This window comes from Trematomus bernacchii, unplaced genomic scaffold, assembly GCF_902827165.1.
Source record: "Trematomus bernacchii unplaced genomic scaffold, fTreBer1.1, whole genome shotgun sequence".
Lineage (NCBI taxonomy): Eukaryota > Metazoa > Chordata > Actinopteri > Perciformes > Nototheniidae > Trematomus > Trematomus bernacchii.
Window position 1 is genome coordinate 2,920,848 of NW_022987513.1, and position 19,860 is coordinate 2,940,707.

At 40.8% G+C, this 19,860-nt stretch overlaps 1 protein-coding gene across 1 annotated transcript; it reads right to left on the reverse strand.

Annotated features, from left to right (window-relative positions):
* Positions 1-5,091: 5,091 nt before the first annotated feature.
* LOC117469798 (vascular endothelial zinc finger 1-like) lies at positions 5,092-18,431 on the reverse strand. Its single transcript, XM_034114237.1, has 5 exons — positions 18,347-18,431; positions 11,966-12,720; positions 7,546-7,615; positions 7,284-7,446; positions 5,092-5,549 (listed from the first exon to the last, which is right to left on the reverse strand). Exons 1-5 carry the CDS (start codon positions 18,377-18,379, stop codon positions 5,188-5,190), a joined length of 1,383 nt encoding a protein of 460 aa, XP_033970128.1. The 5' UTR covers positions 18,380-18,431; the 3' UTR covers positions 5,092-5,187.
* Positions 18,432-19,860: the final 1,429 nt, after the last annotated feature.

A 19,860-nucleotide genomic window follows, 5' to 3' on the forward strand; every position in this document is an offset into this window, starting at 1 on the left:
ATAATTAAAAGGAATATACAAAAGATGCCATGACGCTCTCATTTTCTTCTATGTTATAGCCCTAGAAAATCTAGAATAGAGAAGTGTATCTCTTTGATCTTATTACATTAATGCGAAAACAGGAAGTATAGCAGTGTGAACTTCAGCTGAACCCTCCACCCTACAGAGAGCGGCCAAGTGAGTTTTGTTTTCCTCTTTTTTATCCTTTAAGGGACAGGGCACTCTTCTGACCTTTACTGTTTTAAAAAAAAAACAGAAGAGAGGGTGGGGTTCAATTATTCACCAGAATGAGCCATGCTGCAGTTTTAGTGGTCTAATCCTACTAGATCATGATTTAAAGCACAAAACAAAATGGTTCTTGTTCACCCTATAGTCGGTTATGTCCAATACCTACAGCTGGATATAAAACAGAGTAGGATGCAACATTTTCACACTTTATGTTGGAATCTAAGAGACACAATTGCATTTGCACATTTAACTTAATTGTTTCACCACATACACTATTTAAATTGTCCACTACCAGATATTAAAGGTAGGGTAGGTAATTCACTTCAGAAACACTTTTTGTTATATTCCATGGAATGCTCTTAAGAAGAAGAAGAAGAAGAAGAAGAATATATACTTTATTAATCCCTTACAGGGACATTTCTTTCCCCACTCTGTTGTGTTTACACACATTACACACACAGGGGAGGATATACACAAACACAGAGGATATACATGCACACACACAACCATATGCAGATAGGAGAGGTGGCAGAGCAGAGAGGCTGCCAGGTACCCGGCGCCAAGGGAGCAGTTTCGAGGTTAGGTGCCTTGCTCAAGGGCACCTCGGCAGTGGCCTTGGAGGTGAACTGGCACCTCTCCAGCTACCAGCTCACTCCATCTTTTTATTTTGTTGGTCCGATCGGGACGTGAACCGGCGGCTCTTTGGTTCCAAGACTAAGTCCCTACAGACTGAGCCACTGCCGCCTCAACATCCCGATAGCAATGAATACATTAAATGCTTTGACAATAAATATATACAAATATTTCATCTGTGGAAGCTGTGGCGCTGTAAAAAGCAAGTCCATTTATCTGCCTCGGCCCGCGGCAGATAATTGGATGGCCTACCTGCCTGTCAGCCTTCCATCTCGTGCACAAACTTAACTCGTGCCCTCATTGGTCATGTGCGCGTTCGTGTGTGTTGGAGGAGGGGCTCTGTAAGGAGGTCTGAAGGAAGGAGGGGCAGTACTTTCAAATTATAGCTTACTCGAGCTGGTTTCTCCATTCTTACCTACCCTACCTTTAATCTCCAGAGTTTCTTTGTATGTCTGTATGCAGAGCGATGCAGAGGTGGGAAGTAACTAAGCACTCCATTCTGAAATGGACCAATCTGTAGAATGAGTAGTTTTACTTTTCTAATTTTACTTGAGTACGATTTTGAATGCAGGACTTTTACTTTTAACAGAGTATTCCTACAAAATATCCAGTCCAGGCAAAATACATTTCCTAATTAGATATTATTTACTCTGGCTGCTATCATAGGATAATGTAAATCACTATGTCCTCAGAGAAGACCACTAAACTATTCCTTAAAGGGGGACTAGGCTGGATTTAAAAGTAGAGGACATAAAGGGCATCGGTTAGTGAAACGTGTATAGACAACTCCACCTGCTGGACACATCTGTACTGCAACATTAAGCATCACCTTCAAAATGTAAATATGCATACCTATAAGACCTTCTCTTGTGCTGGGGGGAGGTGGGAGAAGTACTTATATCTTCGTCCCCTTTCAGGATAATATAAATGATATGTTTTTATATAAATATTGATGTATTAAAGGGGTGTTTTAATGACTTGTATACTGCAGGGTAGCTTGTGAAGTTTACTCCAGATGTAACAAAAGTATTTTAAGTGCTGATTATAATTCACATCATTAAACAAAATCTGCTAAAGGTATCAAAATAATGTAGTGGAGTAAAAGTACACGATTTACCTCTGAATTGTAGTGGAGTAGAAATACAAAGTAGCAACCATTTTGAATACTCAAGTAAAGTACCTCAAAATTGGGATATATATATTTTGTAATCCTCTGGAGCAGAGAGAGGAGCTGTGGATTATTGTTATTGATTAATGCATCAGTGTTTCTTAGGGTCAACAACACTAAACTCACAACTGAAAATGAAAGCATTTAGTTTATTTAATAAAAGAGCACATGTTCAATGTGAAAAGTGACAGTTGATAGATGACTTCAGTTGCAATTTGGTGCTATATATATGTATATTAATAAAAAAAAACACCTTGAATTTCAGGGGGGGGGGAACACTGGGTGAATAAGCTGCATCTGTTAATGTAATCACGCCAGAGGTTTGATTTATCCTTAACATTTGACATTTTCATTTGAATTCATTTATACTAAATGTTTAATTTTACTCTATGTCAAACAGGACTGTAGATTTTTATCATAAAGTCAAATAATTGAAAGCCAGTTGCTGTGTGGAAAGGCAACTCAAACTAAAATCTAGCAATGTGTTTTGAAAAATGGTTAGGATATGTTAGGATATCAGAATGTGTGAATAAGAGAAAAAACTGCCGTTTCAAAAGCACACCTGTAATGCAACATCCGCTTTTTCATGTCTTTTATACATAAATATGTGTCTCCAGTGTGTTAAGGGATTTGGAAATTGTCATGAAAAAAGATTAGCTATACTTTTCGCCTGAAACACCCATTTCAAAACCTGTCTGAGAATGAGCAGATTTGGCCACTTTGTGACATCGCAAATGTATTTTGGGTTGGGCAACGATTAGCCACTAACCAACCAAGTAACACCCGCCCACCCTATAGGTGATGAGGTCGGCAGGTGTTACTCTCCTCCTGGAGCACCATTGTGTTTTTTGGAACCAAACACTTCAGAGACATGTTTTGTATATATCGGAGAGATATCATATATTGTTGAAAAAGAGTATAATAAGGGACCTTCAAAGAGGAACAAAACTAGAGTTGAGCCTAGAGTTGGTGTTTGTAATAAAGAAAGGTTTTCTGGATTAGGTTTTATAAAATGTAAAAGTTGAGCAGTAAACATGTCGTAGTTTTCCCAGCTGAGTCTGCACACCATTAAGTGTTGTGTTCAATGACACAAGAACAACTTTCTATTCATAACACTGGAAATTCCCTGTCAATGTGTTAAATAGTAATGAACTTAATACGTATAAACACATTTGATAGTTTTCTTTTATTTAGACAACCCAAATAAAAGGCACATAACATTGCGCATGTTTATGTAATAATTTGACAAACATACATTTAGAAAAATGTAGGAATGTTTGACCTTTCTGCTAATCAGAAAGCCTAGCCTCTCATATATACAAAATTACCATTGTTAATGTTCTAATACAAAAGATTTATAAAAAAAGGTTATCTTATCTTTCACATCTACTGTAACTACCATATCCTTGGAACTAAAATAGTTTTGTACAAAGATATACATTCAACTGCTTTCACAAGGGTCCTGGAATTTCAATTATTTTTCTTTTCCTAAAAAATAAAGACATCCATTCCACCAGAAATGTTCAGTTTATCACATTATTATCGTATCAAATTTGGCAAACAGGCTATCATAGTGTATCTACGTAAATGCATAAGAACAAAGAAAAAAACTACACTAGTATTTTTGTTTTAAACAAAACTCGGAGGGGGGGTGGGGGGGGTGACAAACATGCGTATTGCATTTACACAGAGCTGCAACATGGCATTCAGTAAAATGTTCAACAGCTAGTGTTTGGGGGTCATGCAACATCAATCCTGTCCTGTTCTTTTTTTCGGACACATTTTTATCATTCAGATCTCAGACAGAGGCTGAACTTGCCTTTAAAATGTAAAAGGAAAAAAAAGTACAGCATGTATGCCATTGCACAGTGAATTATTACTTAAATGGACGGCTTTGTTGAAATCAATGATTCTTAGACTGTTTGTCCCCGACTGTAGTAAAGTCTAACAACGGGACAATGCTAAATGATATGGGGAATCTAAAAAAGGGACAGATTTAGTCAATTTAAAAAGGAACCAAGTCCATGTGAAATGGGATTTTTATGTGTGTTTCCTGAGTGAAGGGTCCTTAGTATTGTCTTGGGGAGATAACATTAATCGTTTAAAAGAAAATAACAGTGTACAGAAGAGTCAGACAAAACGAATAAGTTACCATTGTGACGACAGTAAGAGCCTGAAAAAGCTTCACTACAAGGCCAGGCTGTTCCACGTTCAGCCACTAGATGGCGCTCAAGTGCAGGCTGGCTAACCGAAACACTCCGATTTGATCTTTGATAATACTGCTGTCCACCTGTGTAGGATATGCTTTCAGTGCAAGACTCATTCCATACTGATTTCATGGAAAACTGAAAACAACGAAAAAGGCTAAATAAAAAATACAAACCTTTTTGTTTCCATACCGTTAGCAAAACACCCCCAAAACATTTCATTTTCAAGAGGGTCTCGCGTTGAGACGTCAGCTTGATCGACAAAAGCAAGAAATGAAAAATGCTGACATGGAAATACATTATTATGTCAACTGTACAAGTTAGTCACTGTACCTCAAGAGCTACTATCAGAGGAGAAAAGGAAACGCTATAGCACTGTGAAAAAATATACTTCCATGCAAATGGAAGCGGCTGTCCCTTTTACTAGACTCATTTTCTATAACATTAAATAGTGATTAGCAGGCTATAAGAAAAAGAAAAAGAAACATACAAAGTAACACCCAGAGGCTTTGGGAGAGAACTTGCAAAAACCACCAAAAACAGCAATCATAGTTATTGCTTCAGTCCGTTTCTCATCTCCCTTTTACAAAAGCACAGGGGTGTTTTTCTTACGGAGTCCTTCGAGGAATGGTCTCCTCTTGTTTCCCGTTATACAAATCACAGTTTCATCACTCTAACTGACTACTCTAAAGTCTTGTCCTGATTTCAAGATAAATCCTACGCGATTTCTACTCGAGTGTTCTGCATCTGGTGTCAGTCACTTTAACACTAGCTGTGACTCGGGGAGCTCCTACCGGCCGCACAGCTCGTGTAAATGTCCACTTCAGGGGGGGGGGGGGGGGGGGGGGGGGGTAAACATAATGGAGGGGTGTAGGGGTTGGGGGGAGGACAGGAGTCTCTTGTTTAACTTCATTTTCCCTTTCTTTCTGGCCCAGTTCAACACCCTCCACGTTACCAGGGTGGGGAAGAAGGCAAGACTTGGGACAGAAAAGGCATGCTATCCATTGATCTCATGGCGATGTTGAGCGGACCACCCATATTCATGGACATGGCGGTCGTTAGGGCGACCGGGTGGGCGATATTCATTGCCCCCGATGTGGGGATGTTGAGGGAGGAGATGTTGACGGGCCCGCTGATGGTGACCGGGTGCTGGAGGCCCATCGCAGACATCACGTTCACCGTGTTGGTGCTTATGTTCATTTGAGCCGCGATGGTGACTGGGTGGTTGGAGTGGCCCCGGTTCATCGAAGAGGTGATGGGGGCAGAGATGGTCACGGGTGTAGCCGAGTTAGAGTTGCAGACTCCGTTACCCTCTGGGGAAACACAAGAAAGAGCGTTGAACTACTAACTATTCAAAGTCATTTAAAGGTCACCCATTATGAAAAATCCACTTTTTCATGTCTATTATGCATAAACATGTGTCCCCTCTGTGTAAAGAGATTCTGAAAGTTTCAGGAAAAAGATTCTCTCACTTTTTGTCCTGATCCATTTATATAAAAACCTGTCTGATCAGAGTGAAATGAGCTGATCAGATATGGCCACTTTATGATGTCATAACGATTGGTTGGCTTGTGTAACCATTAGCCCAGGGATCCCCAACTACATTTGTCCAAGGGCCAACATTTATCCAATAGACACTTTCGCGGGCCAGTGATTCTTATATATAGCCCAGAATTTTGAAGTTAGGGTTAGGGGGGGGGGCTAGTGGAGCACGCTCAGGTACTGCGGAGCGCATAACGCTTAGCAGACTCTTCACGCTAACGAAGGATAACTTCTTCTTCAGGGCAGGGAAGGCTACGTAGTACGCAGGCTACTGTCCCGCAGCTGCTGCCTCTCTGTTGGACTCTGTTGGGGGGGGGGTGCATGTACTGTGAAGTCGCCGGAGCCTCGCAGCGGGGCTACTGCTGCGGAGCGCATTAAGCAAACTCTTCACGCTAACGAAGAATCACTTCTTCTTCAGGGCAGGGAAGGCTATGCAGTCTACTGTCCCGCAGCTGCTGCCTCTCGGTTGGACTCCGGTACTGCACATTACTCACGAGACGTTGTATAAAAAAAAAATTAGTGGGGGGCGAACGCACTAACCACTCCGCCAACGCCACAGTCACCCCCACCGTGCGGGCCGGATGAGAATGTCTGGCGGGCCAGATGTGGCCAGTTGATGGTCACTGCATTAGCCTATCACCAACCAAGGTAACCCCCCCCCCCCACCTTATCACCTGAATCTCCTCCTAGAGCACCATTGTGTTCTAATCAAATATCTCTGAGGGGCGTGGGGAGGGGCTCCTTATTTTCATCTAAAGTAACAGACAGAGAATCAGCACGTTTGAAACAGGGCTGAAACAGAGGGGATTATGGGATGCTGCAATGATCTGTTTGGTGTTTTCAGCCAAACACTTCAGAGACATGTTTTGTATATATCTGAGACCTATAATATATTGATGAAAAACAGTCTAATAGGGGACCTTTAAGATAAAAGCAGAGCTAAATGGGCCAAACCCTCTGTGTAATCCCAATCTAATGTTGCGTAACATTTTAACAGTACCGAAACGTTATACTTTTAACAACCAGGATTAGGGCGGGGTGATGGGATTGAACATGTACTGATGACTAACATTCTTTCCACCTTTCCCTGAGAGAAAATGTTGATGGACGGGCCAGTGTGTGTGTTTATCCAGGTTCAGCTTGTTTGGACATGTACCTTAGCCAATCATTTTATACCTGCCAATATTTTAAGCACATTTCTGTGTAACCAATGCCATAATAACAAGACATTGGATGTGAATAATTGTGGTCAATATAACTAGAGACACATAGGGAATATTCCTTTCCTTTTAAAAAGATTTCTGCCACACTGCCAATATCTCAACAGTGTTGGAGAGGGCTGTAAAAACCTAGACTTACAGAATTTAGTTTTTTAAGTGTATGTAAGAGGCTTTTCATAAAAGCGTCAGCCAAATACAATGTAATGCAATGACTAAAGATTTGTAGAAATCCTCTGTTATCTGCTGCAGACCTTCCATTTGTGATGTTAGAGGTGTGTGTCGTACCTTTGTTACAGGAGTTGAAGTTGGTCTGTCCGTGAGTCTTCAGATGGCTGGTGATGTACGCTGCACTCAGCATCTTCCCACAGATGCTGCAGGTCACCTTGCCCTCATGTCTGATCATGTGGGAGCGCAGTCTGTCTTTGGTGGCAAAAGCAGAGGTACAGGCCTGCACACGCACACAACACAGGGTCAAAGGTCAGAGGAGAACAGCAACAAAATGAATTATAATGATGGTAATCTGGAAGTGCACAGTGAAGACTCTTACCGTTACTTGACATTTGAACGGTCTTTCTGAGGAATGCACATGCTTCACATGGCAGCTCAAGTGGTCTGGCCTAGATTGGGAGAACAAAACAACACAACACATTCAATCTTCGGACTGATGCCGTGAGCTCCATGACGTTCAGATGAGTAACAGAGCATGGTGTTTTGATTCCACACCATCTTTGTAGCACAGAACTTTAAGTTGACACAAGTTGTTGCCGCTACTAGAAAAACTGATTAAAGGGGCCCTATTCTGCTCATTTTCAGGTTCATATTTGTATGTGCTTCTACAGTGACATGTTTACATGCTTTAATGTTCAAAGTGATTTGTTTTCTCATACTGCCTTAAAATAGTGACATCACTATGTAACACTTGCGCTCCAACACCTAGTACATGATAGGCTAAGGGGCGAGACATTTCTAAGCGGTTGACCAATCACAGCAGAGTCTGCCAGCTAACAATCAGAGCAGACTGGGCTCTGGTTTCAGACAGAGGGTGAAAAGAGGTGCTGCAGCACAGGCAGTATGAGAAAAATAAAGAGCTTTTGGAACATTAAAGCGTGGAGACATGTCACAGGAGAGACACTACATACAAACCTGAACCTGAAAATGAGCATAGGGCCTCTTTAATGTTGACTATATATAGACAAATGTTTTGGGGTTACATCTACTTTACTTGTGATTTGACCACAGATACAAACATACACAAGTGTGTATTATCTAGGCTTATTGACAAGAGACACCACATGTTAGAGCACAAAGCCTAATGTAATCTTTAAATGGAGGGTGCAGAAGTGTGGAAACATATGGATGTGCTCCGTTTGCTTCCATAATGAGGTGATGGGCGCAAAAGAAGTCCCAAAAATGTCAGTCAATGGCAGTTACTTCTCCATGATCAATGGTGCGTGAATTAGTTTGACCTAGTTTCAAACGCGCACCACATAGAGGTGGCACATTTGTCCACTTGTTTTCCTGGATAAAGTAACGGTTTAGCAATAGGCTACACTACTTCTGTTAATTCTCTTGCAGCATTGGAGTTTCTTACAGAAATATGAAGAGAATGTTTTAGAAAAATCCCAGGAATTTAGCTTGTGGTTTCCTTTAACCCTTGACCGCACAATATTTCTCACTGAGGATTTGTAAGAGGCTATGTAGGTCACAAAGTTAGTATAACTTTGTTAATGCAGTGAAGGGATTGAATTATTGGATTTATAAAGCGACTATGAGAACGTTTCAAATGCATGTTAACATATACAAATGTGAGTAATTAGGCTGATAAACCATGGCCATCACCTTTTAGAATGTAAAAAACAGCCAAGCTTTTTTAGCCTTTTAGAATAGAAGAATTGGGAGGGATGAAACCCCTCTGTAATGGTCACACATGTAGAGCACACAGCACACAGTGAAATGTGTTCTCTGCTTTTAACCCATCCTAGCACCAGGAGTCTAGTACTAGGAGCAGTGGGCAGCTATTGTACAGCGCCCGGGGAGCAATGGGAGTGAGGGGGGAAGGGGGGTGTCCGGTGCCTTGCTCAAGGGCACCACGGCAGGACAGGAGGTGAACTGGGACCTCTCCAAGTAGCAGTCCACACTCCATATTTTAGGTCTGGTCGGGGACTTGAACCGGCGCCCCTACAGCTCACAGTCCAAGCCCCTACTGACTGAGCCACTTGCCTTTACACTTAGTTTTGCATTATGACTCAAGTTTAACCATTAACATGTTCCATGTACCTGATACAAATTAAAATGACAGTAAAAGCACCATGACTATAACAGGTGATGCAATGTTTTGCTACAGACGGTATTTTTCAAATATATATTCATAACTTTAAAAAAAAAAAACAGTGGTATGCAAAGATACGGCTTTATTCAAATAAATAAACTCAAAAAATAAAACACATTCCTCAGTTGTATTATTTAATGATCAGTGCTAGGGCTGCACGATTTGGATAAATATATTGGCTAGTGCATATGGTGATTTTGATAAAATGTCAGTATATTGTGCCGCGCCTACTCAGCAGTTGCGAGCAAAAGCTTTGCCTCTTGACCTTTACAGTGAAACAAATTATTTCTTGGCACTGATCCTCCTGTCAGCCTGTTAGTTCTACTGAAGCTGAATCATGTAGGAAGTGCCATAATGGAGTGAGTAAGCACGGCTCCAGCATTGGCAGCTGCTTCCAAACCGGAAAGTTTCACGCTGCTGGATTTAATTTTTTCTTTACTCAATGAGAGGGGTCAAGTGGAATCTTCCCAGTAGTGCCATGAACTGGAATCTGTTTTGCCCCCTACTTCTTTTTTTTGTGCCCCTTTGACAATAAGCTCAGACAGTGACTGCGTACGTATGTGGCTGAATGGCAGTGACTCAGTGGCCTGTTTTCAGTCCCTATTCTCACTTTCCAGTATGCTGATGAATCCCTTACCCCACGTCACAGTGTTGGAGGCCTGCCTGAAACTGCCCTACACAGCATGGTGCTAATGTTACAGCTTGGCTAGGGTGCACTGCTGATGTTTTTGTCAAGAACTCTTCTGATATTTTGGCTCTTTAAAAAGACAGTGAATGTGTGTCTATACATTTCAAATTAAAGCCACCGCAAGACCCAAAATATTTATTCCCTACATACTAAATGTGTTGACCTGAGCGTTAGCGCACGGATCACTGCATTCCCAGGGGAAAGAGAGTCTGTGACATGCTGGCGGGAACCGCAAAGTGACAAGTGACGCCCCCTCCCCCCGCCCCCACCCTTGATAACCTACCACTGGTGCTCTCCCATGTGCGACTGTTTGACCATGTGGTTGAAATGGTGTGGGGGTCAATACAAGTACAAATTTAAACTGCGTAGCACATTAATAAATATGAAAAGAAAAACACACAGCCACTGTGGAAGGCTACATGCACACACTATATGGACCATACAATCCTCCCTCTATATATAATCCTGGTGCGGCTGACTTATCCAAACAGAGCTGGCTGAATCGCTCGCAAACAAGTCATAGGTTGTTAAAAGCAATATGGTTGCTTTTAATGAACTTTTGGTAAAGTAAAAATAAAGAAAGGTGCCCCTACATCTCTTAGTATTGCCTGTGCTTAATAAATATGTGCAAAGCGAATGTTGGGATTCAGTGTAGCAAGCATTTTCTTCTTACTTAACAGAGCAAAAGCTTTATTTTTGACTGACATAATGAATAAAATGCATCTTCTTTTGAATTTCTTTATCATCATGTTATGTTTTCTATGAAGACAAGTCAAGCTTTTTCTACATGACCCTGGAATCCAACCATCAGAGTGTGAAATTATTCTCACCCACTAACATAGGAATACATTAAATATAAGAAGCATACATCCTGTTTACGATTGTCTTGTTACTTGTTGATTGAAAGCATATGACTTTTATCTTCTTTTTTGCATTTGCCCCCATTTTTTCACCAATTGATATTGTGCTATCGTCACAGTGCATTGTCCTCTTTCCTGCTAAACCTATTGCTTACCAAACACTTACTCAGATACACATACAGAAGAGTTTCACTGGAAGGGAATGTCGCGCAGTCACATATTTAAAGGCCTAGATTGCACATTTTAGACACATCCACTTCCTGTGTATGGAAGTCCAAGGCTGCAATGAGCCTGTCTTAAGAAGCATGTTTACTGAATCATTTGGACTATAGCTAAAAAAGTTAAAACTGTTGCTTTAGTCCATGCTCCACATTTGTGGGGTGCTCATTTGACTCAGTAAGGTTGCCTATTATATCACTATGTGAAACAAGCCATGAAAACAACTCAAAACGAAATAGTTGTATAACTATTCAACGACATATCAGTGTACGTTTAATACACTTGAAGTCCATTTCAGATTATTGTTTATGAACAAACTGTGCCATGTTTCTTTTTGAATATTACACTTCTGGTCTATGAGGCGACATAAGAGCTTATCCCAGGACCTCAGGAGCTGTACGAGGAATGTACAAAGACATTTGAAACGGGTCATGGTATCTCCCCATGAAATCTGTTGCAAGCACTTTACAGCCGTCCCTCGCTCAGGGTCGGCCAGTCTGTTTGTGAGCATGAAGACAAATGTATTCACATCAGAGATGTACATTAAGTATTCTATTTTAAAGCATACGCAAAACTTATGTTACTTTTTCCATGCCAAATAGAATTTCTAACTGTATGTTCATCGTAAGAAAACTGCACCAACATTATTTAAGACATTTTAAAACTAATTAAGGTGTTTATTAAGGTTTAGGAATGTAATGCCTTTTGAAAGATCCAGAAACCCTGACCTTCATGTTGTCAAAAACGTTGTTTTTAAGGTTGCAGGTGTTACTAATCGCAAACTATATATCTTCTTCACTCATCATAGAGCACTGTTGACATGAATGAATCTTATCAGCCGTGGTTAAGTTTAATCAAATGATGCTCTTACCTGGAAAAGCCTTTCCCACACACTGAACAAACGTAAGGCTTGTGGACCCCCCCGTCATGAGAGCGAACGTGGTAGGTCATGCGGTCCTTCCTCTTAAAGCGTTGCTGGCAGATGGGGCACTCGAAAGGCTTCTCGTCCGAGTGGGACAGCTTGTGGCGGTTCAGGTGGTAGACATCGCGAAAGGCCTTGCCGCACATCTCACACCCGTGGTTCTTCTTGACCGGTTTGGCGGGTTTCTTGGGGGTGTTTTGCTGCTGCATGTTGCCCATTGCCGACGACGTCATGATGCTCGCGCCCGAGGAAACCGAGGTGGTCGCCGTGGAGAGGATTCCCGCCACCGTGGAGATGTAGGAGGGGTGGCCGTTGTGGTCTCGTGACATGGTGGAGATCATGGGTACCATGGTTGGGGCTGACTGGTTGGCGGTCTTCTTTGGCCGCGACACCATCTTGATGCCAGTGTGGCTGGACTCATGGCGCCGCAGGTGGTAGCTGTCGCGGAAGGCCTTGTTGCAGTAGCCACAGACGAACGGCGTCTTGCCTTTGTGTTCCTTCTTAATGACGGGAACTTGTGGCCGCCCGCCTCCTCCGCTGGCCACATTGTCTTTAAGGAGTTCTGCAGCGCTGGTCGGGGGCTTCTGTTCTATGTGGATGGGCAGGATAGGCTTCTGGTCAATTTGTTCGACTCCTGCATTGAGAAGTGGCAGCAGGCTGTTCTGGGCCACATGATGCTGGTGGTGGAGGGCTTCATTGGCCTGCTGATGAAACAAACAGACACACAGAGATGAATATTTGGTTTTGTCTTGAATTAAAACTAGCATTTTACATGAAAGCAAATAAAACTGAAGGTAGGGCTGGGCAATATATCACTATATAGATATTGTGATTCGAGACAAGATAATGTCTTAGATTTAGAATATTGTCATATCCCAAATGTTGTCTTTTACTGTTTTAAAAGGCTGCATTACAGTAAAGTTATGTAATTTTTTCTGAATCTGGCAGAGTGTTTTAGCTCTTCTATTATTGGCCTTTCCCACTCAGTCAATAAACTCTAAATTCCAAGCCTGCATAAGAATGACCAAATATACAACAAGTGTTACGGACAGGACAGTACCATCAATGGAGGTTGGTCTGAAGGCTTAGTAACATGTTATAAAAATGCAAAATGGGCACTGGATCTGGCGTTAATGAAGTGATGCCTCATAGTGCATTGGGATCGAAATATGCAGGATGAAAAATGATCCCATCATGACAGTGCTGATTCGTCATGTGACTGCAAAGCAAGCATACCAAAATAAGAGGCAAAGCCGAGTCCAGTGCTGGCCATCAGCTCAGCAAAGGAGCTCAGTTAGAGGGCATGGTGAAGTAAAGGAGGGAAGTGCACACACACACACTCACACTGACACTACAGACAAATACAGGTCACTAAACCAGACAGAACAGCGTGGATCACAGTGGCACAGACGCTTTTCTTGGAGTTTGTCAGCTTAAGTTAGTCATGCTCTAACAAGGTTTGAGAAAATCTAAATTCGGGCACGCATGCACGATAACAGATAATGATATTTCCGCTGTTACTAAATGTATATTAAGAGTATTCATAGACTTCAAATTTGACTGTACAGGGAAGAACAGTACAAAAGCATGATTTAAGAGAGGCTGATGATTGTTATTTAATTAAATACATACTGTTAATACTGGTATATGGACACCCCTAGTTACCCCCCCTTAAGAAATGCCTTAGATTCTTGTTTATCTAGGGACTGCCCTTACAACATCCATCGAAGGCAAACATAATCAACAGGAATGGAGGTTTATGGTAATTTAACATTTCTATTTATCCATATCACTTAAAAGGTCCTTACAAAAATGGTATAGTAACTTGCTAAGAAAGCACTTTTCCCATATCAAAACATAAATAATCTATCACCGTTTATGCTGTTGCTTTTGGTAAACGGACACGTCAAGACGACTGTGTTGTGGAACACCAGCAAGAAAAGGGCAAGGTGAAATGCTTGACCTTTCCCTTTGAGGTTCATTCATCCATCTCAGAAGGCCAGCCAAGAAAAAGGAGTTGCAAAAGGGAAGGCATGGGACAGAAAAGAAAAATGAACCACACAGTGTCCTCCTTATGTCATCCAGCCTATTGTGAGAGACACAAATCTGAGCAGTGATGCCTCAGCGGGGGATCTTTGTATGCTCATCTTCATTGATTTGGCTCATCTATTCATGAGACGGGGACATTGTTTATCCACACACACACACTACTGGACCAAGCTCACCGTCATTCCCTCGTAAGCAATGGGACCTGGGAACTGGTGGAGAATGCCACCAAGCCCACCCATCCGTTTGTCTGAGCACCTGCTCACACTTGCCACCTTCCAGGATTAGCCGTCACCATGATGCCAATGCCAGCCCGTGCGCTGGCACACCGGGGGTGGGGGCTCTATGTTTGGGTGGGGGATACCAGCCGGGGAACCCTCTTTGTGAAGTGCAGACACAGCCACAGCAGACAGCCTGCCTCTATACAGAGGTGCAGGGCCTGTAAGCTGCTGTGCCTTCATGCAGCTCTGACCATTTTGACACAAATGCGCTCTGACAACTGGGGCTGCTCCCTCATAAATAACATCAAAATGGAGGGAGTGTCCTGATGGCTCCACGGGCCACTGTAGACTTGAATTGAGCTCATGGTCTGAGTCGGATTAACCACTTGTCTTTCTTCAATCTTTTGTGTTGCAGCTGCTTGCAGAAATCCCAATTTTTACACAAAAAAAAACCCTAATTGATATGGAAGGGAGGAGGGGAGCTAAACAAATTTTGTAGGAAACAAAATAAAAAAATATATTCTGGTATAGGTAGAGCCTTCTCTTCAACTTTGCAAATTTGTTTTTCACTTGTATACAAGTTTCAAAAACATTGTTTGCTAGCTAGTTTGCTGAGTTGACACTAGCTCTTCCAAAACTGTACTTTTGTTATCAATGTTTGTGGGGTTTTCACAGCCTTTAAAGCTATAAGAATGCTGCTGGGATGCTGTACCTTGAATGCTGATGTTGTAATTACAGGTATTTAGGTTATGCTACAAGTGGTAAAAACAAAGCCAGTAACGTCCAAAAACAAAGCAATACTTTTTATGCAGTATTTGCATGTTTCTCAGTGTTTTTGAGAAAACATAATGGTGAGTTATCTTTGTAACATAGATGTAAAGCCACTCATAAGTTGAATCTTTGCAGTATAAATCACCAACATTCCACTGTTAAAGCCTTAACTAGGACTTAAATCTCTATTGTTGACTAAATCATTTCATTTATATATCTGACGTAAATAATGATTAAAAATACTTTGTGTAGTTTAAAAGGCTCTGTTTAACATAACAGGCCTGCTTCAAGCAAAAACAAGCTCCACAGTAAGCTCCCTATTAGGCACCATATGGCAACTGAAAGAGATAGTGGTAAACAAAGTCTTGCAAGCTTAAAAACCCAGACGATATATCAGGGGCCGTGGTGGAGAACAAACCAGAGCTAAAATATTGACCTTGAATTCCTATGTTTACCTAAGCTACGGCATGAATAAAAAGTAATAATGCAATTGTGGTTGTTTCAGTAGGACCTTGTGTTTTCTGTGCCCAATGAAAAAAATGCAATGTTCAGTATTTTTAGCCAGTTGTTTAGAGTATACTATTAAGTAACGGAGCTATACCCACAAATCAAAGCAAAGTCAATCACCATCAGCTATTTTTAAACAATGTTTACTTGTCTTGTAGTGTCTTGTAAGGGAAATTCTACTAGTTTAACATGTGCAGCATAGTGTGTCCACCTGTTGAACATCAAGTTCTTATTAGACATTTGGGAAGTTGTCATCCAAATGCCTCTGGAATGAAGGCATATATTCAGTTTTTCCCCTTGTTTTGTTGCAGCTATTGCCGTTTCTAACGCAGTCAGTATGGAGCCTAAGGCACTGAAGGATTGTAATATGACTATACACATCCAGATCTCAAGTGGTCTGAACAACATGAACTGTAGCCAAACCATTCCTTATATTTAAACATACTGCATATCATTCAAAAAATAAGAGCGGCAGCTGTACTTATGGTATTAGTCAGGCTCATTTACACAACAATATGGAACATTTAAAATGCACGAATGTATTAAAATAAGAATAGGTTTACTATCTTTTCATTTATACATACCTTTCTACTAAAAGTAATATATTGTAGTACTTCTAAGCTAACAGCTCTGCAAAGCATGTGCCAAGGGATGGAAGCTGAATGAAATATTTCCCTTCTTACGTCAAGCGACAGAATGAATACTGCACACATATTTACATGAGCTTCATAGAGTAACAGTGTGCAGTACATAATAAATGCAAAGTTTCTGGCTGGATGCCAGATCCTCCAAAACAAGCCACACTGCCCATCTGCCTTTTTCACCAGGAAGAAATGTTCTCATAGATGTAAGTAAGTGATCAGTCTGACAGCAGAGCTAAATGCTACTAACACCACAAAAGGTTGATGTATACAACAACTGAAAATAAACTAATTACAACTATAAAAAAGCAGTCAGTACAATACTCATACTTTTTTGACAAATACTTAGCAGGGATGTAGGTAAAAACACAACATAAGTAATATTAACTTAACTTTGTGCAGCAGGGGCCTTACCTAAACCGTTAAGATGCATCTTAACATTTAACATATTTATGATTTTCAAGCTTGCATCTGGTAATTCTACCTCCTCCAGACTCTCTGTTTCCTGATGACACACATGAGCCCTGTAGTTATTTGACTTGCATATGCCTCCTCTATTCCATATCCGATCAGGGAACCCTATCAGCATCAGTTTGATTAACCTAATGATTGATTTGCCTATCTGTACAGTGAATGTAAAGCGTTATACAGTAAACATGTTTCTTTGTAGGTTAAACAGATTCCTATACAATGTATTAAATACACATGTATGGCTTGCATTGGCAAATTACTCAAACACAACAGTACTACCAACAATAACGTGTGATATCTCATGAAGCTAATAATGATAATTAACTTAACAGCCATCAAGTCTGTGGAGAATGTACATTAGATAGATTAAGAAGGTTTTTTTGTGTGAATGACACTAAACTGTTAAAGTTCACTGTTCCCATGAGTTTATCACTCCCACTTAAAAAACACAGGGGCATAACTGCACAGGGAATACATCAACAAATCCCTCGTAAGACTTGGAAATCGACCAGAGACCACAGAATGGTCATATACTTATAATAGGCACACATATCACGTTAAAAAAAAGGCATTCCAATTAAAAAAACGCGGCAAAACATTTAATCCCCATCCCCTTTAAAAAAAAACTGGGTGTTCACGTCCACACTAGCCTTAATTATTTTAGGCTTAGACAGGCCATGGTAAATAAACATTTCATTCATGTTATTGAACAAAGGCTTTTATCTTAGTGAGAACCACTAAACGGTGGCAGATATCAATCTCAACAGCAGCCCTCACTTTCTGGCTGAAAGGGATTTATACATTGCGTAATGCCGCTGCTAATTTCAAATCTGCTTCTTCGTTGCTAGTGTTAGCTGATGTTGTGTGCATACTTTGAATTCCTTTCCACCACGGTCTTCCCGAATAAATATATTTTTGGTAAACAGAGAGCTGCATAGGGCTGCTTATCGAGCCGCTTAACATTAGTTTTGTAAACCCATTGCGACAGCCTCGCCCAAATTAAGCTAAATTAGCCAGTGAGTTTGATGAAGGCAGCCTAAACACCGTTAGCTAACTTGGCTAGTTACTGTCGAACCGGCTGAGGCAGGCGGAAAGTTCACCGCGGACTTGCGAATCGTGGTTCGTAAATCTCAGCAGCATATAACCTACGTATACACTTATCCACCGTTTACAAACAGCTACCACTTTAAATGTGAATAATCTGTCGTATTATCCATGCCACAATGAAAATAATCGCCATCTCATTATCCGAAGGCGTCCGATCAAAGCCCTCAGTCACAGGGAAAAAAACAGGTCTGTCTCGATTGTAACGGTGCAGTCTCCAGCCTTACTTCAAATTATCCCGCATGTTTTGCTGGCCTCGACTCGGCAAACAAACTTGAAAAAACCCCAACGCTGTCGAGTTATTAAACATCAGTAACATAAGTGTTCGTACAATAGAAAACAAGCCATATTTTTCAAACGCACGTTGAGGAGAATTGATTTTTTGTTCTAGCGTCATTCCCAAGCCTCACAGCTGGACTCCTGGATTCATATACCATTGTTTTGCTTGGTTACTTGATCTTGGCGATACTCGTTTAAAAACTGGTTTTACCGTTAATAAATCCAGTGCTAACCTATTTAAAGGTTGTTTTACGAAATATCCCGGTTTCCCTCCTAATGAGTCAACTTACTTGAAAAAGAAACGTACTCCAGCTCGGCTCCATTTCCACACTTACTAATTCTGTAGGAAACCTTGTAGAAGCCTACAACAAAGCAACCAAACATGGCAGCTGAAACAACTTCCGGTAACCTCACGGGCTGAACCATTTCACATACTATTTAGGGGGGTGGGTTTTAAATTTAGTACGTTAAAACATAATAGGTGTAATTGTTTTCGTGGCTCATAAAATATATACAAACAAAAAAAGGCTGAAAACTGAAACATAATTCAGAAATATATGTGCAATACATTATGGGAATCGTGTCCCTTGTGTCACATAATTAATTTGATGTAGCTGGATTTCTAAACTCCCCTCTGGAGGTTTTTCGCTGAATCTGCGAGGGGCATTTGTTATAGCAGTCGGACGCTGTCGCATGTGGTTGGGATATGAATGTGTTTCAGTAAAGCTACATTTGTTTTTATAAGAAAGTGATGCGCAAAGCTTTTTGTTCTGCATTACAAACATTGGGGCTTGCTTCTTTCCCACAATGAAAAGCGTTAAAGTCCAAACGGAGTAAGACATAATCCGCATGCGCAGCAGTTTATTTTCATTCATGGGATGGGGATGAATGAAAACGACAGAACCTATAAAATGGACAAATTGCCTCCAGTGGACCAAAATAACACACCCAGTCTATTCCTTAACTGTGAATTGACCATTTACACTGAATTAACTACTATTTTAAATGTATGGCTGTGTTTATTATGATTATTTTCACTATGATATGATTTTGAAATCATAGCAATGAATAAAAAGCTGCTATATAGCTGTTCAAAACATAAAATAAATAATTATTCTGATTATTCTCAACACTGGGGTCCAGTAACTAGAAAGCCTACATTAACAAAAGCCCACTGCTCCTACTAGACTCCTGGTACTAGGATGGGTTAAATGCAGAGAACACATTTCACTGTGTGTGCTGTGTGCTCTGCATGTGTGACCATCTAAGAGGGTTTCATCCCTCCCAATTATATTCTATTCTATTCTCTGCTACTTCACTACAATTTGGAGTATTTTTTATTCCACTACATGTATTTTATATATATTAGGAATGCTGATACAGCATTCCCACTATATGTTATTCTACGGACAAAATTATTATTATTCCGCCGGAACTTTGCACCTCTTCTCCTCCTGCATTCAACATCGCAGAAACTCCGTTCGAACATCAAAACGTTCAGCTCAGTCGGGAATCGATGGCTATTACTTTTATCATTCATAACTTTCATAATTCCAGAGATACATCCCATAATTCATCACATTTTTAACCATTGAAGTCAATGGAGAAAATCTTCAGACTTTAAAATGTTACACATCTTTCTGACATTATTCGTGTAACACAACTTTTAAATCTGATTCTTACTTTTAGAGATATTAAACATTGTTCAGACCTTGGCAAAGAGGCTTTCTTCAGATTTTAACATTAACTAGAGTGCGTGATGTCACAGCTAGAGGGTAGGAAATCTTGAAATTTGCCTTCATAT